This window comes from Enhydra lutris, unplaced genomic scaffold (assembly GCF_002288905.1).
Source record: "Enhydra lutris kenyoni isolate GAN:26980312 unplaced genomic scaffold, ASM228890v2 scaffoldscaffold26, whole genome shotgun sequence".
In the NCBI taxonomy this organism is placed as follows: Eukaryota; Metazoa; Chordata; class Mammalia; order Carnivora; family Mustelidae; genus Enhydra; species Enhydra lutris.
In genome coordinates this window covers 13,451,060-13,473,824 of record NW_019154110.1, presented here as the reverse complement: position 1 = coordinate 13,473,824, position 22,765 = coordinate 13,451,060, and the positions used below count along the sequence as shown (strand labels likewise).

The 22,765-nt window shown below is 37.8% G+C and overlaps 1 protein-coding gene across 2 annotated transcripts in view; it reads left to right on the top strand.

Annotated features, from left to right (window-relative positions):
• The window catches only part of LOC111151648 (DEAH-box helicase 40), a 47,970-nt gene that overhangs the window by 17,353 nt on the left and 7,852 nt on the right, over positions 1 to 22,765 (top strand). For both annotated transcript variants that reach the window (XM_022509775.1, XM_022509776.1), the window contains 5 exons: positions 32 to 214; positions 4,596 to 4,676; positions 5,659 to 5,816; positions 21,306 to 21,420; positions 22,251 to 22,359. In XM_022509775.1, coding sequence (XP_022365483.1) covers positions 32 to 214; positions 4,596 to 4,676; positions 5,659 to 5,816; positions 21,306 to 21,420; positions 22,251 to 22,359 — 646 coding nt within the window. The remainder of the gene's footprint in view (positions 1 to 31; positions 215 to 4,595; positions 4,677 to 5,658; positions 5,817 to 21,305; positions 21,421 to 22,250; positions 22,360 to 22,765) is intronic.

Below are 22,765 nucleotides of genomic sequence, written 5' to 3'. Positions count from 1 at the left end.
GGGACTTCTTTTTTTTCTTCTTCTTCTTAAGGAGTGAGGCGTTACAGCGAAGTGGCCGAGCTGGCAGGACTTCCTCAGGAAAATGCTTTCGGATCTATAGTAAAGATTTTTGGAACCAGTGTATGCCTGACCATGTGATCCCTGAGATTAAGAGAACTAGTTTGACATCTGTAGTTCTGACCTTAAAGTGCCTTGCCATACATGATGTTATAAGGTATGTAGAAAATTTGAAGAGAGAAAAATTTGTTAGGATGGAGCCAGGTTACTCCTCAGAATTCTTTTGAGGTATTTGACTCCTACATCCCCTTCATTTAGAGGTTTAGCTAAACCCAAATAAAAGGTTTCTTTGCAGTGCTTTCCTGTGATTTGATTCCTTGCTCCTGTTTTAACCTTGGCCTAATGGGGTGCTCCATGCTGATGTTTATTTGGATCATTTAGTGACCACTGCTTATCTGTAATGAAAGGTATGTAATGACCCTTATTCCAACCAGAAAGTGGTTTTCTGGTAGCATCTTTTGTGTGACCAGCATTGTAGCAAGTACTATGAGAGATAGAGTAATACTCTGATAGTATTTCGCTTTCACTAAACTTAAATCGTATTAAGGAAACAAGATTCAGACACATGAAAGAAAGAATGGAACAGCTGTTAAGTTCCTCAAATGTTAAACTATATAATTAGTTGGCATAGGATAGAATAATGTTGTAGGGGCTTGAAATTATACGTGATAGAGGAAATAATGAAGGAAAATACTGTTCTTGGTCTTAATTTTAGTCTAAATTGTCTGCAAAAGTGTCAGAAACTGTGGGAGAAGGTGACTGTGTGTTCATAAGAAGGGAAATAATTACTAGGTATATCCAAATATGTATTGTATACTCTTGGAAAGCCAATTAAAATATTTTCTGGATAGTTTAAAACTAGAGATTTTCTAAATGAGAATATACACCTTAGAAAGAGCAAAGCATATAATATATGAAATTCTCACTGTAATCATGAACGACACCAATGAGAAAGAAGAACCATTTAAATAAATCTAAATGGCTGAACAGAAAGCTTTCAGATGAACCCAGATTTTAAAATAATAATCATAATATGATTTTTGTAAATAATATATAATTACAAAGCAACATATAATCAAGAATAAATATGTATTAGAAAAATAGGAATAATATTAAGAGTGGCATATAATTAAGAATATATATATTAGAGAAGTAGGAATAATAATTACTTAATATCATCATCTGCACTGAGTTAATTTTACCATCTTAAGTTTTAAGACTTAGAATGTACTAAAAGTCCTCAAGATGCTAAAGCCAAAAAACAAAAAAATTCTCCTCTCTCTCTTTCTCCTTCTCTCTTTTTAGGATTTTATTTTTAAGTAATCTCTACACCCATTGTGGGGCTCGAACTCAGAACCCCGAAATCAAGAGTCACATGCTCCACCAACTGAACCAGCTGGATGTCCCTCTCCTCTTTTTGTTTATTTATTTATTTATCCCCCCCCTTTCTCTTTTTAGTATGTGTGTAGAATAAGGAGAAATAGAGCCAGTATTAACTTGCAGATTTTGGGTTATATAAGAGAAATTATGCAGAACAGGTTGCCAGAAAATTGTAAGAAATACAAATGTTTTGACTTTGTCATTCAGGAAAAGGAAAAGGTCAGAATCTGAAAACAACGGCCCAGTATGCTTGGAATTGATCTTCAGCAAATTCTAGCAGAGTTTTTTTAGAAAAAAATGGTTTTGGAGAATGTAATGGTGATTTATAGTAATCCACATAAATCAAAATGGTTCACAAAAAGACTATGTCATAATAAACCATTTCCTTTTTAGTTTGAAGATAGGACTGTCCATATAACAGGTGCACCGTAAGAATTTATTGAATGATAATCTAATGTCTCTTGTTTTCTACACACCATATGATAAGATTATATCTACCTATTATATATCTGTTTTATCTATCTTACTCATCTTTGTGAATAAGGTGACAGGACTGTTGAATATAGTTGCCAAATAGCCAAATCCAGAATGTATTGATTAATTGCTTAGCATAGCCTACATGGAGGTTTTGCTGATAGTGTGCTGAACTTTGCTCTTTCCTCATGAGCATTTTCAGTGAAAATATTAAAGATATTGAAGTCATGGTTATATATTGCTGGAAAATGTCTTGATGTCTAATCAGTAGATGATTAAAACTGCAAGATTTAGAATGATCTTAATAGGCAAAAATCAACAAGGCCAAAGTCTGAAAGGTTACATCTTACAGCCTTTGTTTGGGTTATATATTAAGGAAATACACATGAAAAAGATCTGAAATTATCAGATCACCACAACTTAGTATGAGCTTGCAATTATTATTCTGTTTAGAAAACAACAAAAAATTCTTACTGGCGGGATGCCTGGGTGGATCAGCTGGTTGGCCTTTGGCTCGGGTCATGATCCCCAGATCCTGGGATGGAGTCCCACATGGCGGTGGGGCCCGGTGGGGGGGGGGGAAATCCCTGCTCAGCGGGGAGCCTGCTTCTCCCTCTGCCTGCCACTCACCCTGCTTGTGCTCTCTTTTTCTGGCAAATAAATAAAATCTTTTAAAAAATAAAGAGTTTTTTAAAAAATTCCTACTGGCATAGACTTTAGTTATGTTAATAAACTGCAATGTCCAAATGACTGGAATTATAGCATTCCTGTTATGTGTTGGTCACTCTACATTTGGAGTTCAGTTATGGATATCATCACATTTTATGAGGATTTTGACAAGCTAGAGTGTTTCTGAAAGATGGTAATTAGGTATGCGTGGGTCTCTTAGAAAGCAAATAATACAAGGAGTGCTTGACAGAATTCAGTAATTGGTATAATCAAGGGAGAAAAATAATGGTAGTTTTTACAAATCTGGAAGGGCACTCGTGTAAAAGAAGAACCTGACTAATTTGGTATCTCTCTAGGACAGGGGTCAAAAACCATGTTCCAGGCTCACTGCCTGTTTTTGTAAATAAAATTTTATTGGAACAGAGCCATGCATATTCATTCATGTATGGTTGCTTTCGCTGTAACAGCAGAGTTGAATAATTGTGACAGACCATATGGCCTACAAAACCTAAAATATTTACTATCTGGCCTTTTACAGAAAGTGTTTGCTGACTCTTGCTCTAGAAGATACCAGGACTTGTTGGTACAAGTTGTAGGAAAACTGTAGTACAGTCTACAAGATTTTTGTTTATTTGTTTTTAAATAGAGCAGTGAATCCTGGAGTGGACTTTTATGTAAGGTATTGGGCCTTTTGTCCTTTGTTGGACTTTTTCAAGGTGAGAAATTGGAATAGATGATTTAACCATCTCAAGACTTATGGCGGAAAAAGTAATCCAGTGCCAATAGTATTAAGTAATTATTAGTAAGACAATATGTATATATATATTCAGGCTTGGTTATATGCCACCCTTTGTGAATATTTTTGTCTAATGTTCATTAATAGTATTGTGGTTATGTAAGAATGCCTTTATTTTCCAAGATTTTATTTATTTTTCATGTATTTAAGAGAGAATGAGGGTGCACGTGAGCAGGGGGAAGGACACAGTGAGAGGAAGAGGAAGAGGGAAAGAATCCCAAGTGGACTCCGTGCTGATTGTGGAGCCCAATGTGGGCCCCATCTCAGGACTCTGAGATCATGACCTGAGCTAAAACCAGGAGTGGGACATTCAACTGACTAAGCCACCCAGGCACCCCTAAGCTGTCTTTATTTTCAGAGGATGCATGCTGAAATATTTTGGGGGGTGAATTGGCATTGTATTTACAACTTGTTTTCAGATAGTTCAGGAGAAAATAAGAATATACATAAAGCAAATATGGTAAAATTAAATATACTTATGATTTTATTAAAAACCATATTGAATTAATGTTGATCAACTTGTAATATTTGCCCACTGTCAATTTTTCTCCACTGTTTTATAAAATTGTAATAAAAATTGTGGGCTACAGAACAGAGTAGTTTTGACATTGAAGAATGTCAAAATGTCTATGAAGAATGGGGCAGGAATAAGATAGAGGAAAGAATGGTGAGTGTTCCAGCTAAGGGGGATCAAAAAGAAGTGCTTTTTGAATTAAACAGAGGAGTGTGATTCAGCACTTAGTTCTCCTCCTGAAACCAACATTGCATGGTATGTTAACTAACTACAATTTAAATAAAAATTTAGAAAGGAAAAAAAGAATGTGATTCAGAAAAAATAATTTCCTACCTTGCTGAATGCTGATCATGATCATAGAGTGCTTAGGGAGGGACACCTGGGTGGCTCAGTTAAGTGTCTGCCTTCAGCTCAGGTCAAAATCACAGTGTCCTGGGATCAAACCCCATATTGGGTTTCTTGGGTTTCAGCTTTTCCCTCTGCCTGCTGCTCCCCCTCCTTGTGTTCCTTCTCTCACTATCTCTTTCTGTCATAAATAAATAAAATCTTAAAAAAAAAAAAAAAAAAGAATGCTTGGGGGGAAAAAAGAGAGGGAGAGGAGGCTTGAAAAAAAGAAGTAAAACCTTTAAAGAAATTGTCAAGTCTGTGTAAAATCTTACAATGGTCAAGGAATGGAATCTTAACTCATATCTCATTTAAACCCAGGTTTCCCTATTTGGATCCACCTAATGAGAGACTCATTTTGGAAGCTCTTAAACAACTTTACCAATGTGATGCTATTGACAGGTAAAACAACAACAACAACAACAAAAACCCAACCACAACAGATGTTAATCTCTTTCTGTTTCATTTTATTATTTTTAAAAATTTTTATTTTTATTTTAAGTAAACTCTGCGTCACACATGGGGCTTGAACTCATGACCCCAAGATCAAGAGTCACATGCTCTACCAACTGAGCCAATCAGGCACCCCAGTCTCTCTTTTATTTTATTTACTTATTATTTATTTATTTGAGAGAGAGGGAGAGAGAGAATTATGTGGGGGAGCAGAGGGAAGGAAGGACAGGCGGACTCCACACTGAGTACAGAGCCTGATGCATCACTTGATTCCATGATTCTGAGATCATGACCTGAACCAAAATCAAGAATTGGATGCTTACCTGACTTGAGCCCCTCAGGTGCCCCCCCATCTCTTTTTCAAATAGGGTTCTTAATAGTTTCCTTTATCAGTAGAAAATGATTTGTTTGAATTGAATGGATTTATTTATCTGAAATAAGACTTTGTCCTCAGTTTTTCTTTGCCACAATTCTGAATTTTAAAATTACATAATAAAACTGTATTTGTATTTGGTATTATTTAACAAGTAATCTTTGAGTACCATTTCAGTACCAGGCTTTAAGTTGGGCATATGAAATAATAAGAGAGCCAGACCTTGTTCTTATGATTGTGTGTTGGGGAAAGATTTGGTAATTATCATTCTCTTATTTTTTCAAGGACATCCTCTATGCTTCTGAAGCATTTTGTGTCTTTTATTATAGTACTTTATTCTGCCTCATTGTTTAGTTTTTTGGATGTATTGGCCCTTGAAAACAGGGAATATATCAGCTTTATGTTTTATCAATGATCAGTGTGTCATGTTTTTTATATTGAATTTATGGAGTTGACTTAAGGTAATATAAACTATATCTGACTTATTTTAAATGATGAACATTTCATTTGTACTCTCCCAAGATAGAAAGAACTTAAGAACCTTATCTTTCTATTAAGGAGTGGCCATGTGACCAGGTTGGGTTTGTCTATGGTGGAATTTCCTCTCCCTCCACATCTGACATGTGCAGTAATAAAGGCTGCTTCTCTGGATTGTGAAGATCTACTACTTCCAATAGCAGCAATGTTGTCTGTGGAAAATGTCTTCATTAGACCGGGTAAGAAGTTTATTGATGAGTTTTAAAAAAATTAATAGACTTTATTTTTTAGAGTAGTTTTAGCTTTAAAGAAAAGTTGAGGATAAGTACAGACACACACAGTTACCTCATACTTAACATCTTTTGTTAGTGTGGTACTTTTGTTATTATTGATGAGCCAGTATTGATACATGATGATTAACTAAGGATCACTGTATTGTATATTTGGGTTTTGACAAAACCTTGTATCTGTAGTAACACATTTCCACCATTACAGTAATATACTAAAAAATTGCACTCCCCTAAACATCTCCTTGTTGTCCACTTATTCATCCCTACATCCTTTCCACCAAGATAGCTTGGCAATGCATATTTAAGGTTCCTTGTTGTCTTTTTATAGCATAATAGTTCTTTTCTTTCTATTGTATAGGATTTGTTTATATTTTCTCATATTGAAGGACATCTTGGTTGCTTTCAAGTTTTGGCAATTATGAATAAAGCTGCTGTAATCCATGTACAGGTTTTTGTGTGGACATAGGATTTCAACTCACTGCTGAGTTATAATATAACAATAGGTTTATATTTGTAAGAAACTGCTAAACTATCTTCCAAAGTGTCTGCACAGTTTTGTGTTCTCACCTGCAATGAGTCTGAGAATTCCTGTTGCTCTACATCCTCACCAGCATTTGGTGTTGCCATTGTTTTAGATTTTGACCATTCTAGTAAGTGTGTAGCATTTGTTAGTAACTTGTTTTAACATGCAGATCCCTGATGACATATGATGTTAACCGTCTTTTTATATGCTTATTTGTCATCTGTGGATTATTTATTTATTTATTTATTTATTTTTTGAGGTGTCCATTCAGGTCTTTTTATTATGTTATTTTATTTTATTTAAAGATTTCATTTTTAAGTAATCCCTGTACCCAGCATGGGGCTCAAACTTGTAACCCTGAGATCGAGTTGCATGTTCTATCAACCAAGCCAGCCAGGCACCCCCAGATCTTTTTAAATCAGGTAATTTTCTTATTGTTGAGTTTTAGGAGTCCTTTGTATATTTCAGATAACAGTCCTTTATCAGGTATGTCTTTTGCAAATATTTTTTCCAAGTCTATGGTTTGTCTTCTCATTCTTTTGACATTATCTTTCACAGAGCAGAAGTTTTAAATTTTAATGAAGTCCGGTTTTCAGTTACTTCTTTCATGGGTCATGCATTTGGTGTTATATTTGAAAAGTCATCACCATACCCAACATCCTCTAGGTTTTCTCCTATGTTATCTTCTAGGAGTTGGATGTCCATTTGTTCTAACCCCATTTGTTCAAAAGGCTATCCTTCTTCCATTGAAATACCTTTCCCCCTTGTTAAAGATCATTTAACTATATTTGTTTGGGTCTGTTTCTGAGCCCTGTATTCTGTTCCATTGACCTCTTTTCCTACTCTTCTGTCAATATCACACTGTCTTGGGCGCCTGGGTGGCTCAGTTGGTTGGGCGACTGCCTTCGGCTCAGGTCATGATCCCAGACTTCCAGGATCGAGTCCCGCATCAGGCTCCCAGCTCTTTGGGGAGTCTGCTTCTCCCTCTGACCTTCTCCTCTCTCATGCTCTCTCTCACTCATTCTCTCTCAAATAAATAAATAAAATCTTTTAAAAAAAAAATCACACTGTCTTGAATATTAGAGCTTTATTGTAACTCTTGAAGTTGGATAGAGTTAGTTTTCTGACTTTGCCCTTCCCCTTCAATTAGGGATTATGTCAAATCTGTAGATCAGGCTGGAAAGAATTGATATCTTGACAGTATTGAGCCTTTCTATCCATGTACATGAAATATTTCTCTGTTTATTTAGATTCTCCAGTAATTCACTGGACATTTTTATTACCATATATCTAGCCCTATGAGACATGAAACTGAGGATCAAAGAATTTTACATTTTGTTATTCTTTAACTTAGTTGTTTGAAATAGAGAGTTTATAATGTTCCTGGCTAAGAGTTAATTTCCTTTCACTGGTAAAGGAAGATAGTATGGTGGACTTTTGCCCTGTTACAGTACATTAGTAATATATTAACTTTTCTTTCCTAGACTCAAAAGAAATGAAAGTTCAGCACCTGTATCCTAAGAGAATTATTTTGAGGTTCAGACTTCTGCTTCTTTCCTTTCTTGGTGTGTCTGTATGGGACACAACTTAGTTCTTCTCATAGCAGCTTTACTTTCTTCTAATGGGGGTGGGGGTGGGGTCATAATGTTTGTTTGTTTGTTTGTTTTTTTAAAGAGCTTCTGGGAGAGCCTGGATGGCTTAGTCAGTTTAACTTCTGACTCTTGATTTTGGCTCAGGTCATGATCTCAGGGTTGTGAGATCAAGCCCCTGTGATGGGTATGGAGCCTGCTTAAGGTTTTCTCTTGCCCTCTCCCTTCTGCCCCTCCCTCCTTGAATGAATGAATATATATAAAAATAAATTAAAAAAATAAATAAATAAAAGACCTTCTGAATAGACAGTGTTTCTTGCCTGCAGCCAAGACTAAAAATAGTGTGTGCTACCATACTGGCCATATCCCTCTATAAGCTGTGAGTGTGTGTCCAGATTGGTTTATTTATTGCCAAGATTGTAATGGAGGATACATTTTTCTGTAAAAGTACTCTGGTTTAATCAGTGTGCTGCTTATCCCAAAATAATTGTAGTCTTTTTTTTCCTCTTCCCCCTAAATTGTAGTCTTAAGTGTCAGAATTTTGGTTCTAGTAATACCCCGAATTACAATTGTTCTTTTCTAGTAAAGAGTAATATGCAGGGGCGCTTAGGTGGCTCAGTCTGTTAAGTGTCAGTCTTTGGGTCAGGTCCTGATCCCTGATCAGGGTCCTAGGATCCAGCCCCACCTCTGGCTCCTCAGCGGGGAGTCTTCTTCTTCCTCTGACCCTCCCCGCTCCTGCTCTCTCTCTCAAATAAATAAATAAATAAAATCTTAAAAAAAAAAAAAGACTCTATACGGTAAATAAGGTTGGCTGGGTGGTAGGTAGGGGATGGGTGAAATAGGTGAAGGGAATTAAGAAAAACAAACTTCAATTATAAAATAAATAAGTCATGGAGATGAAAGCATAGTATAGAGAATGCAGTCAATAGTGTTGAACTAATGTTTTATAGTAACTATGCTTACTGTGGTGAGCGTTGAGTAATGTATAGAATTGTTAAATCACTATGTTGTACAACTGAACCTAATGTAGCATTGTATGTCAGCCATCCTTGAATGATAACCTTTAAGTAAATAAGTCTAGCTGGGTTTCTAAGCTAAAAATACTCTAAAAACTATTAAAGAGTATTGAGGTGAGAGTCAAGAGATCAGGGTTCTAACCTGACTCCACTGCAATCTAATTATCTGACTATTGACCTAGTTTTTCTGGACTTCATTTTTCATTTGTAAAATCAGGGAGTTAGATTAGATTAAGGTGATCCAATCTTATAGTCTCATAAGGGCAGAAAAAGGAACTGGTTTTCCTCATTGGAATTTTTAAATAGATAAAACCACTCTGGTGTTAGCTCTTTTTTTTTTTTTTAAATTACCTTTTTATTGGAATACAATTTCAAAGTTACAGAAATGTTGAAAGTATAGTAAAGAATTTCCTTTATGCCTTTTACCTAGTTTCATCAGTTTTTAACTTTTTTCTGTATTTGCTTTACTATTCTTTTTCTCTTTCTCTGTCTCTCTATGTATATATGTATGCATTTTATGTATTTTTTAGAGTCACTTAGGAACGTTACACTCCCTTACCACAAAGTATTGATAACGCATATTTACTAAGAATAAGGGCAATCTCTTACTTAACCATAGTACATTTATCAAAATTAGGAAATTTAGTATTGACACAATACTATTATCTAGTCCAGAGTCCATATTCAAATTGTCCTTTGTCCCTAGAATATACAGAAGTAGCTTTAAAATTCCTAAGATACACCACTGACTGCTTACAGTTTTTATTTATTTATTTTTAATTATTTTTAAAAGATTTTATTTATTTATTTGAGAGAGAGACACACACACAGAGCTAGTGAGAGCACCAGTGGGGGTGGGGGGAGGCAGAGGGAGAGGGAGAAACAGACTCCCTGCTGAGTAGGAAGCCTGACTCTGGGTTCAATCCCAGGACCCTGAGATCATGACCTGAGTCAAAGGGAGAGGCACAGCCAACTGAGCCACCCAGGTGCTCCTACAGTTTTTATTTTTGAGGTAAAATGTACATGTAGTGAAATGTATAAATCTTAGGTATATAATTCAATTAATTTTGCGAAGTGCACACATCTGTATAACTCATACCCCTGTCAAGACATGGAACAGTTTTATACTTGGAAAATTTCTTCAGTGCCCCTTTGCAGTCATAATCTAGCTCTCCCACCTCTCCACAGTCAGTCATTTTTCTTTTTTTTTTTTTAGGTTTGGCTTTTCTGAAACTTCTTGTGAATAGACTTAATGTACTTTTTTGTGTTTGGCTTTTTTTGGTCAACATAGTGGGTGAGATTTATCCAGTTCCACTGTATGAACATACTACAGTTAGTTTTTTTTCCATTATCCTATTGATAAACATTTGAATTGTTTCTTGTTTGGTGCTGTTTATAAATACGGCTGTTAAGTGGCACCTGGGGGGCACCATCCATTAAGCGTTGGACTCTTGGTTTCAGCTTAGGTTGTGATCTCAGGGTCCTGAGATTGAGCCGGTATTGGGCTCCAGGCTCAGCACAGAGTCTGCTTGTCCCCTCTCCTTGCCCCTCTCCTCCTCCCACCCCACCCTCTTAAAAACACACACACACACACACACACACACACTCTCTCTCTCTCTCTCTCTCTCAAATAAGTAAATTAAAAAAAAAAAAAAAAGAATAGCTGTTTTGAACATTCCTGTGTAGGTCTTTTGTAGATGTACATTTTCATTTCTCTTAGGTAACTACCTAGGAAACAAATTGTTGCATTATTGAGTAAGCATGTGTTTAAGAAATTGCCAGCCTGGGGCACCTGGGTGGTTCAGTGGGTTAAAGCCTCTGCCTTCTGCTCAGGTCATGATCCCAGGGTCCTGGGATCGAGCCCGGAGTCAGGCTATCTGCTCAGCGGGGAGCCTGCTTCCTCCTCTCACTCTCTCTGCCTGCCTCTCTGCCTACTTGTGATCTCTGTCAAATAAATAAATAAAATCTTAAAAAAAAAAAAAAGAAATTGCCAACCTTTGGGGTGCCTAGGTGGCTCAGTAGGTTAAGCATCCCATTCCTTCTTGTACTGGGATCAAACCCTCCTCCCCCGACCGCTCCATGCAGCCCTATATCAGGCCCCACCCTCAATGGGGAGTTTGCGTGGGATTGGGATTCTGTCTCTCCCTCTGCCCCTCCCCCTGCTCACATCTCTTTTGCTCTCTCTCAAATAAATAAATCTTTGTTTTTTTAAAGGATTTTATTAATTTATTTGACAGAGATCACAAGTAGGTAGAGAGGCAGGTGGGGAGGGGCAGGCTCTCTGCTGAGCAGAGAGCCCGATGTCGGGCTAGATCCCAGGACCCTGAGATCATGACCTGAGCCGAAGGCAGAAGCTTTAACCCACTGAGCCACCCAGGCACCCCTCAAATAAATAAATCTTAAAGAAAGAAATTGCCAACCCTTTTCCCCAAATGGCTATACCATTTTAAAATTCCATCAGCAATGTTTGCACCACATGTCTTCCTCAGCATTTGGTGTTGCCTGTCATGTTATTTTACACATTCTATTATGTATTGGTGATCTCTCCTTATGGTTTCATTTGCATTTTCCTGCTGACTAATATTTTTGTGCATTCATGTGATTATTGGCCATTTATCTGTCTTCTTTGTGAATTGTCTGTTAAAATCTTTTATTCAGGTTTTAAATTTATAAAAAAATTATGGAATCTCAGAGATTTCAATTTATTCTGGATACAGGTTATTTGGTAGGTAGTGAGTTGCATGTAGTTGTTCCCACTCTGGGCTTTTCTGTTTACTTTCTGAACAGTGGCTTTTGATGACGGGGGCTTTTGAATTTTGGTAAGTTTAATACATCAGTTACTATTGTTGTGGTTACTCTCTGAATGCTAAAAGATCTTTGCCTGCCCCAGAATCATGAAAATATACTTCCCTCTCATATTTCTATTGATACTTTCCTACAAGCTTTACATTATTGAGCTTTTTTTTTTTAAAGATTTTATTTATTTATTTGACAGAGAGATCACAAGTAGGCAGGGAGGCAGGCAGAGAGAGAGAAGGGGGGGAAGCAGGCTCCCCGCAGAGTAGAGAGCCTGATGCGGGGCTCGATCCCAGGACCCTGAGATCATGACCCGAGCCGAAGGCAGAGGCTTAACCCACTGAGCCACCCAGGCACCCCCATTATTGAGCTTTTAATATAGTACAGTGATCCATCTGAACTTAAGCTTTGTATATGGTATGAGGTAGAGGTCTAGGTTACTTTTTTTCTCTGTGATCATCCACTTATTCCAGCACATTTTTTTTTTTAAGTTTTTTTTTTTTTTTTTAATTTTTTTGACGAGGTTTAAAAGTAGCCAAGGAGGCTGGAGGAGAAAGAGAGGGGAAGGGAAGCAGGCTCCCCGCCGAGCAGAGAGCCCGACGCGAGGCTCGATCCCAGGACCCTGAGACCATGACCTGAGCCAAAGGCAGAGGCTTTAAACCACTGAGCCACCCAGGCGCCCTATTCCAGCACATTTACGGGAAAGATTTTTTCCCCCACCGAATTGCACTGATACCTTTTTAGAAAATCTAGGGACTATATATGTGTGACTGTTATTTCTGGACTTTATTTCATTGATCTGTTTATCCTTATGTCAGTGCCACTTAGTGTTGATTACACAGCTTTATGGTAAATTTTGAAATCAGGTATTGTAAGTCTTTCAACATTGTGTTCCTTTTTTTTCTTTTTTAAACTTTTTTTTTTAATTGACAGACAGATATCACAAGTAGGCAGAGAGGCAGGCAGAAAGAGAAGGGGAAGCAGGCTCCCCGCCAAGCAGAGAGCCGGATGCGGGGCTCGATCCCAGGACCCTGGGATCATGACCTGAGCAGAAGGCAGAGGCTTTAACCCACTGAGCCACCCAGGTGCCCCTGTGTTCCTTTTTTGATACTCTTGTGGTTATTCCATATTCCTTGCATTTTAATATAAATTTTAGAATCAGCATACCAGTTTTTTCAGGAAAAAGCCTGCTAGAATTTTGATAAGGATTGTGTTAAAGCCTTTATTCTTGTTGCTGTTGCTTAACATGTCCTTGCTGTAGGGCTGATAATATACATCTTTAATCACAGTTTACTCAATGAATATTTTATTGCTTCATGTAAAATACAGGAAAGCTTGCAACAATTTAGTTCCATTCACTCCTCCATCATGTGTGCTACTGTTGTCATATATATTACATTTACATATGTTATGAACTTCAAATACAGTATTATAATATTTCCTTTAAACCTTCTTATGTCTTTGAAAGAAGTTGAGAAGAAATGAAAAATTAAGTCCATTTCAGTACTAGAAGTAGAAGGTCAGGTATTGGTTTAAACATTTTTTTTCTTTTGAAGAGTTTATTTATTTATTTATTTTAGGGAGGGATAGTGCACGTGCCTGCCTACATGAACAGAGGGGAGGGGCAGAGAGAAAGGTAGGGAGAGAGAATCTCAAGCAATCTATGCTCTGAGCATGAAGGCTGAGGCCATTGTGGGGCTCAATCCCACCTCCCTGAGATCATGACCCAAGCCAAAACCCAGAGTTGGTTGCTCAACCAGCCAAGCCACCCAGGCACCCCTGGTTTTAAAATTTTTGTTTAGAATCTTCTCTCTGTGGATGGATAGTTGACTCAACTTTTTAGCTTTTTAGGTTGTTCAGGTCTTAGTTTTTTTTTCTTTTTTTAAATGTTATTTATTTATTTATTTATTTATTTATTTATTTAGTTATTTAGTTATTTATTTATTTATTTATTTATTTATTTGAGAGAGAAAGAGAGCATGAGAGGGGAGAGGTCAGAGGTAGAAGCAGACTTCCTGTCAAGCAGAGAGCCGGATCCTGGGACTCCAGGATCATGGCCTGAGCCAAAGGCTCAACCAACTAAGCCACACAGGTGCCCGTGTTTGTTTGTTTTTAAGATTTTATCAGAGAGTACAAGCAGTGGGGAGGAGGAGAGAGAGAGGGAGAAGCAGACTCCCTGGTGAGCAGGGAGCCTGATACAGGGCTCTACCCAGGACCCCGGGATCATGACCTGAGCCAAAGGCAGACACTTAATCAACTGAGCCACCCAGGTGCCCTGGTCTTAGGTTTTAATTATGTGGTGTTGTTGTTTTTTAAGATTTTATTTATTTATTTGTCAGAGAGAGAGAGAGCACAAGCAAGGAGAGAGGAAGGTAGAGGGAGAAGCAGGCTCCCTGTTGAGCAAGGAGCCCTACTCAAACTCTGGGATTATGACCTGAGCCAAAGGCAGCCCTTAACTGACTGAGTCACTCAGTCATCCCTGTTCTTTGTTTTTCTTTAAATTAAGTTCTAGAGTTGCTTTTGATATCTTGAAGGCCTTTTTTTGGGACCTAACTTTAGGAAAATATTATTTGAAAGTGACCTATATTTGAAGGCACTCAAGGAAAAGGGAGACTTCCCTTTGTTAGCTTAATACTTGGCTTTAGATATCTGTGGACTCTAGAATATTCAGATAATATAGCCAATAAGAATACGTATTTTTTCTGTGCTTTGATTGGGTGAGTTGGTTTATTTTTTCTTAAGATTTTATTTATTTGAGAGAGAGGGAGGGTGAGAGGGAGAAGCAAATTCTCGGCTCAGCAGAGAGCCCAATGCAGGGCTCTTTCCCAGGACCTGGAAATCATGAACTGAGCTGAAAGCAGATGCTTAACCTACCCTGAGCCACCCAAGATTAAGTCTTGCCTTTGTGAAGCACTTGATGTCAATCATGTTAATGGATATGAAACATGAATTACCCCCAAAGCACTAAGGTAGCTCAGAGATTCAGTGTTTGTAGATTCACAGAATAAAAATGCAACTGTGAAATAGCAATGGCCTTTTCTATTGTTATGTCAGAGACAGGATTGAGTTTTTTTTTCCCTTAGATACTGACCTAGGCTTCTTTTTTTAAAAATAGGTAGTACCAAAAAAATAAAAAAAAATAAAAATAAAAATAGGTAGTACCTAGGTCCCTGGGTGGCTCTGTTGGTTAAGCATCTGCGTTTGACTCAGGTCATGATCCCAGGGTCCTGGGATTAAGCCCCACATCAGGCTCCCTACTGGGTGGGGAGGCTTTTTCTCCCTCTCCCTCTGCCCCTCTCCCTGCTCATGTGCTTTCTCGCTTGCTCTCAAATAAATAAATAAAATCTTTAAAAAAAAATAAATAGGTAATACATGAGGTGTTATTGTCAAATATATTACATTTCTATGTTAATAGGCCCCACAACACAATTTTATAGATAGTGTTTCATGCGATTTGTTTTTAAATCACAGAAGGGGACATAATAGAAGAGATAGTTATACTCTCTTATTTACCAACATATTTACTTTTACCAGTATTCTTTTTCAGTGTCATTCAGATTGCTCTCTGGTGTCACTTCCTTTCAGCCTGAATAACTTCCTTTATTATTTCCTGTAAGTCAGGTATGCCAGCAATGAATTCTTTTAGGTTTTGTTATCTGGGAATGTCTTTATTTTTCCTTAATTTTGAAAGATCATTTTGTTGGATATAGGATTCTTAGGTAACAGTTTCTTTTAACACTAAATAAATATATTATCCCACAGTCTTTCAGCATCCATCATGTCTAATGAGAAGTCATTTGTTAATTTTATTGGCATTCTCTTGTACATAGTAAGTCATTTTCCTTTTGCTGCTTTCAGTATTTTGGCTATTGTGAATCTGTGGGTCTTTTTGCTTTTATCTTCTTGGAGTTCATTAAGCTTCCTCTAATCAAAACTTAGATTAATGTTTTTCATCAAATTTTGGAATTTTTCTTCAACCATTATTTCCTTAAAATTTTTTCTACCTCTTCCTCTTCTTTCCTTCTGGCAGTCCCGTTACACAAGGTTTGTGTGCTTAATGGTGTCCCACATTTCTCTGACACTGCTCATTTTTCATCATTCTTTTTTTTTCCCCCTCTGTTCTTTGGATTGCATAATCTTTTTTGATCTATATTTTGCTGATTCTTTTTTCTTCCAGCCCAAATCTACTACTGAGTCCCACTTAGTGAAGTTTTCATATTTTTTATTGCACATTTCAGTTCCAGCAGTCAGCTACTGGTTGGTTGCAGGTTGTACTTAATACCTTCAAGCTAGTGATGTTTTCACCCTTTACTGTTCAATCTGTGTTGTGTGGTTTGGAGACTGTTTTCATAGTTTAGAGTTTATGAGTTTGTCCTGTATTCAGCCATAGACCAGAGGCTCAGGTGTTCCCTTTCCTTTTGTACCTCCTCAGAAGGTACAACCTTGGAGGTCTACATAGTCTCTTGGAACATGGGACAACTATGGGTTTAGTTGGTTTCTCTGATCTTTCTGTTAAGTTTTTGGCTGGCTTTACTTTCTTGCTGGCCTGCCTCTGTTGGTAACAGATTAAGTTGTTAGTCTCCACTGATTGCTAGCTGATGGCTCTGTTGTTTTTGACAGTGCCCTAGGGGCATAAATTACTCTGTAGTTTGATCCAGATAAAGTTGGGCAAAGTATTGCTGGTTTCTAGTAGTGCTTGCCTCTGTGCTTTCCTGGGAAAAACCTCTGTGCTATGGAGCAGGAGCTGGGAGTTGATTGGAAGTGGGCTCTTCACGGGCTGCCCCACCCAGATCTCCCGTCCCAGCAGAAGCTTAAAGTGGGAGGAGGTGGGAACTGGTGCTTTGGTTACCACCACTGCCCAGTATACATTTTCCTTAGCATAAAGCTTGGTGAGACGACATCTGTAGATGTTCACCGGCTGCCAAAAACAAAAACCAAAACCTGATATAGGAAACTGGGAGTAGTGGGAGCTACCACTCTGCTGCTGAACTCACTAGAACAGCTTTTCTGCAATACAGACCTGTAAGGGAATGGAAAGCTGTAATTCATGATCTTTAGCTGTTCCCCCATTTATTAGCTGTTCGGCCTTGATCTTCCTTACAGAGTAGGAGCTGGAGGTGAGGGAAAGGCTGCCGCTTTCAGGCTGCTGAGCCCTCTGGAATAGTTCTTCCACACACAAAGCTATGGGGGTGTTGAGCGTAGTTCCTACTTGAACGTGATCCTTCCTTCTGTTCTTACTGAAGTCCATAGATTCAGTCAATCTCCAGAGACTTTGAATGATTGTTTTCAGTAATTTTGAGCTTAACAGATGTCTGTTTGGGAGAGAGGTTTCACCTAACTCCTTACATCACCATTTCCGATATATATACATAGTTAACAATTCAAACACTGCACAAAGAATTAAGTGAAAAGTCTTCCTCTCCTAAAGATGTCCTTAGGTCCAATTTGTAGAGGCAACAATTGCTACCATATATCTCAGTTCATAACAGAGAGAGATTATGGCCTGTATATAAATACATAATTAATTTTTAAACCTGGATCATGAAGAACTTCAGCTGCTGCAAAATGCAGCTTCAGCTTTTGAGCATGTGACTTGCTAAGATCTTGTTACAACCAAAATGTGCACAGATGCTTCTCTATGCATTTGTAGTCTTTATAGGTTAAGCAATCCTTTCTGGCTTGGGTTCTGTAGATCACCTAATTTAGTTTATCATATACTTACTGGTAAAACTGGGTAGTATTCTCACATCTAACATTAAATTAAGATTATAAACATCAAGATGATCATACTGTCAACATTTTTAGTGATCTGCCTTTTGCTGTAGTAAACTGTGTACAGGGTCCGCTAGTATAGATATTATTTTAGAAGTCAGACAATAGGGCACCTGGGTGGCTCAGTCGTTAAGCATCTGCCTTCTGCTCAGGTCATGATCCTGGGTTCCTGGGATTGAGCCCTGCATCGGGCTCTCTGCTAAGTGGGAAGCCTGCTTCCCCCTCTCTCTCTGCCTGCCTCTCTGCCTACTTGTGATCTCTGTCTGTCAAATAAATAAATAAAATCTTAAAAAAAAAATTATAGAAGTCAGACAATAGAGTGAGAGCTGTTAAATATTTTTTAGGTGGTGAAAACATTGCCTTGAAATGGAACAAATTTAAAATAAACATTGGGTTGGTTCTGAAGTCTTTAATTATGTTAATTGTGACATTTTTAGAACTAAAGGGCATTTTATATGTGTGTGACACTTGTGGCTTTATTCCTCTGTTTCAGCTCTGAGGATTGTTATTATTACTGAAATCCCCTGTAAAATAGTTTTGTTTTCTGTTCGATTGCTATATAGAAAAGTATTGAATTATCTTCCCAAATGGAGAAGTTCAGCTGAGACAACTTGTTTTGCTGCTTCACCTTGTCACTTACAGTTCTTGCTTTATAAGATCTACCTATTTGCAAGACATAAAACTGATAATAACATTTCATCAGGGGAAAGATAATAAATTAAAGATAGTGACAAGTCTACTGGAAAGTAATTAAAGGTGGATAGTCAGACCGTTGTTTAGAGGGTAAAATTGCTGAGATTGTAGGAACTGTGTGATATGGGTTTTGACCTTCCCATACATATCCTGAATTTACTATGGGACTTCAGCCTGTTTTAATTTAATTAATTAGGTTTTTTTGCAGGGGGGAATTCAGAGAAAAGAAACAAAAAAATGTTATCTGTTCTCTTGACTTTGAAAATAATGGAGGAAGAAAGACAGAGAGATGGTAGCAATGTGGAATGGACAGCCAGGGAAGCAATATGCTCTCTGCATTTTTAAAAATGTGAGCAGGTAGCCACTCTAAACAACAGGGATCCAATACTAACCGGCAGAATTGATTTTCAGAAAAAATGAGCTGAGCTTAAAATTGTAATCTATGCTAAAAGTTGTTGCCGTTATACTGACATTTTACTAAGAGATGGTAAGCCACCTGTGTAAATTATGCTTATAGGTGTCATAGCCAAATCGAATGGCTGGCTAGAGGCAGAGAAAGGAAGAACTGAGTCAAGGTAGGAAGCTTCTTTGAGGCTTTATAGCCCAGGGGTCCAAGGCAGCTGGTGCTCTACATTGCTATAGCAGGAAACACAATTCAGGGATCCGGGAGCTCCTGCCTGTTAGGCTTGTCTCCTGGTGTTGGGAGCCAGGACAGGGTGATGCTCAAGTCTGGTGCAATTTGACTTTTGGCATAATACCTTTTGGGCAGTGGTGATTCAGTGCTTGAAATTAAATGTCTTGGCTTAAAAATCAGTTTCCCTATGTGGTTCAGGAGATGAGAATTGTATTCTCACCTTGGCAGGGCTGTTTGTATTACAGGCAGGGCCTGTAATTAATCATATTCTCTCTCCTTTTGTCTCTAGGTAACAACTGCTTCCTTCAGTTGTTACCTAGGTAACAAAGGTGGAAGCTACTTAAAGCCTGAGATGAAAGACTTTTTATCTTCATGGGTGTTTTCTTTGATCAGATTGCTTTCCTCCTAATACCAGGAACTGCTGCTTTGCAGATTCACATCGTAGTCTATATATGCTGCTCTCTAGTATCAGGCATCATAGTGCCTATGCTAAATCGAGTTGTGATGGGTGTACTGAAGGAATAGGAATTGTGGTATGATGTGGTAGAATGAAGAAGCACTAGGAAATTTTGGAAAAAAAAAAATGGGATTTGGAAAGAAATTTAGCTTGGGTAAAGTACTATTTGGAAAACTTGGTTGATCAGAGAGCATATCAATCCTGAGTGGGACTGGGTCAAAGTCAATAACAGATAAATCTCAAAAACATCAGATACATGAAGTACATTTATACAAAATTTAGAAACAGGCAAAACCCTTCTGTGGGGTTAGAAGTCAGGATATGGTTACCCTTGTGGAGGGGAACAGATAGTTATTGGGTATTTTGGTAGGTTGTTTTTTGTTAACATTGAGCTGTACAGTTACAACCTGGTAGTTTTCTACATGCATGTTTTACTTCAATAAAAAGTTAGAAAAAGGAAAGAAGAACTTATAGTAGTTCAGTTCTTCTTATATGGTAGTCCTGTCTAATTGCCCTTAATTAGGAACTGGATAAATAGGGACTGATTAAATTGTGTTATGTTCTTTTACCCCTGGGGATACAATATAGCTATTTTGAGAATGAATAATTCTACATGTACTGACATGAAGCCATTATAAAGTAAAGGAAGTTTCAAAACATATAACCCATTTTTATAAAAATAAACCATCATATACAGACACTGGTATATACATAGAAAATATCTTGAAGGCATCAGGGAAATACAAATCAAAACCACAATGAGATACCACCTCATACCAGTCAGAATGGCTAAAATTAACAAGTCAGGAAACAACAGATGTCGGCGAGGATGTGGAGAAAGGGGAACCCTCCTACACTGTTGGTGGGAATGCAAGCTGGTGCAGCCACTCTGGGAAACAGTATGGAGGTTCCTCAAAAAGTTGAAAATAGAGCTCCCCTACTACCCAGCAATTGCACTACTGGGTATTTACCCCAAAGATACAAATGTAGTGATCCAAAGGGGCACCTGCACCCCAGTGTTTATAGCAGCGATGTCCACAATAGCCAAACTGTGGAAAGAACCTAGATGTCCATTGACAGATGAATGGATAAAGAAGATATGATACGCGTGTGCATACACACACACAGTATGGAATATTACACAGCCTCAGAAAAATGAAATCTTGCCATTTGCAACAATGTGGATGGAACTAGAGGGTATTGTGCTAAGCAAAATAAGTCAGTCAGAGAAAGACAGTTATCATATGATCTCACTAATATGTGGAATTTAAGAATAAGGCAGAGGATCATAGGGAAAAAATGAAAGAAGATGAAACCAGAGAGGGAGATAAACCATGAGACTCTTAATCTCAGGAAACAGGTTGCTGGAGGGGAGGGGATGGGGGAACGGGGTGACTGGGTGATGGACACTGGGGAGAGTATGTGTTGGGGTGAGTGCTATGTATTGTATAAGACTGGTGAATCATAGGCTGTACCCCTGAAATAAATAATACATTATATGTTAATGATTAAAAAAATTTTAAATTTAAAAAACAAAAACAAAATATCTTGAAGGACACACATTCAATAATTAACAATGGTTAGCCTTGAGGATTGGTTTGTGGGTAATGTGACCAAGTGGGGAATGTTAAACTTTGATATAATGTTTTTATTGTGAAGATGGGTTATTCTTATGATCAAAACAAACTTAAAAAATAAATTCTAAATACTATTTTAAAGGCAAATGTATTGGGAGAATTATTGTTGCTATTCTAGTTAAATCTCCAACATGTGGTTAAAAGAAATAAAAGAGTTGTGGGAGTAATTAGAGCCCCCCATCCCCCCAGAAGATTTAATATAGTTCCACCTTATTCCACTGTAGATGATGAGGCAGATTTCTAATGACCTTGAGTAAACAAAATGAATGTAGGCATTTGATGTAAAGTATAACTAAATTGCCTCTCTGATTGTCATTTTAGTTGATCCAGAGTATCAGAAGGAAGCAGAACAAAGACATCGAGAATTGGCAGCTAAAGCTGGAGGATTTAATGACTTTGCAACTTTAGCTGTCATCTTTGAACAGTGCAAATCAAGGTATGTGGAATAGTTCTGTGTACTAGAAAGTTGTCAGTTTGAATTATCGCTCCAGTATGTATTTATTCCGTAACTTTAGACAATAAAATTCATTGGGGGAACTACTGACCTCAAGGTATTTTTGTGAACATTAGTGAGATTTATCTATGCCAGATGACTGTTACTAAGTGGGCATTTATTATTAGTATTAGTTTTCTTCTTTCTTCTCTCCCTAAACCTTTCCTGAAGATGACCTTATTGAATTTTGGTTCTGTAGAAGTAGCTTAGATGAGAAAATGACTTGATATATTTGTTAAAAAGAAGAAATTCATTTGTAAATTATTTTTTAATTCCCTCAGGGGCACCTACCTTAGTTTTTTCAAATTCCTTGAAGTGCTTTCTCTGTAATTGGACAGGTCTCATAAAAGAACTGACTGTTGCTTATTTGTTTCTAGTTTTGTAATAGAAAATGAGAGTATTAGACTGTCTTTTCTTTTTTTAAGGATTTTATTTATTTACTTGAGAAAGAGAGAGAGTGAGAGAGAAAGCGTGAGAGGGAAGAGGGTCAGAGGGAGAAGCAGACTCCCTGCTGAGCAGAGAGCCCGATGTGGGACTCCATCCCAGGACTCCAGGATCATGACCTGAGCCGAAGGCAGTTGCCCAACCAACTGAGCCACCCAGGCACCCTGTCTTTTGTTTTTAAGTAAACTCTGTGCCCCAACATGGGGCTTAATCCCATAACCCTGAGATCAGTAGTCACATGCTTTACTGAGTGAGGCAGCCAGGCGCCCCTGTTAGACTGTCTTTCACTTATAGAAGTTATTCAGGAAACCAATATTTTTGTTTTGCAGTGGAGCTCCAGCTTCATGGTGCCAAAAACACTGGATTCACTGGAGATGCTTATTTTCTGCATTTCGTGTTGAAGCTCAACTTCGAGAACTAATCAGGAAGCTTAAACAGGTAATTACTACAATGATACTTTTCTTGAGTAGCATTTTGGCAAGATTCTCTGAGTACTGTCTTCCAAACTTTGGAAATTATGAGGTGTTCTGATCTGTGGTTTGTAGGAATAGGCCCCATTCCTAAATGTGTGTGAGTACCAAGCACTGTTACCTCTTTATCCTTTCGGGAGGTTTTTTCCCTGGTCTTTGGTAATTTCCTCACATTTATATGCTAACCAGTGCTCAGCTAAACACTTGTGGAGGCTCTTCTGCAAATCTCTGGAGTTCTGTCTCTGTCAAATTCTCTTCTCTCCTGAACTCTTGGCATCTTAGTCTTCCTGGACTTGCAGTTCTTTCTCTTTATGTTTTGTAAATTCTTAAAATTTTTTAAAGATTTTATTTATTTATTTGACAGAGAGAGAGAT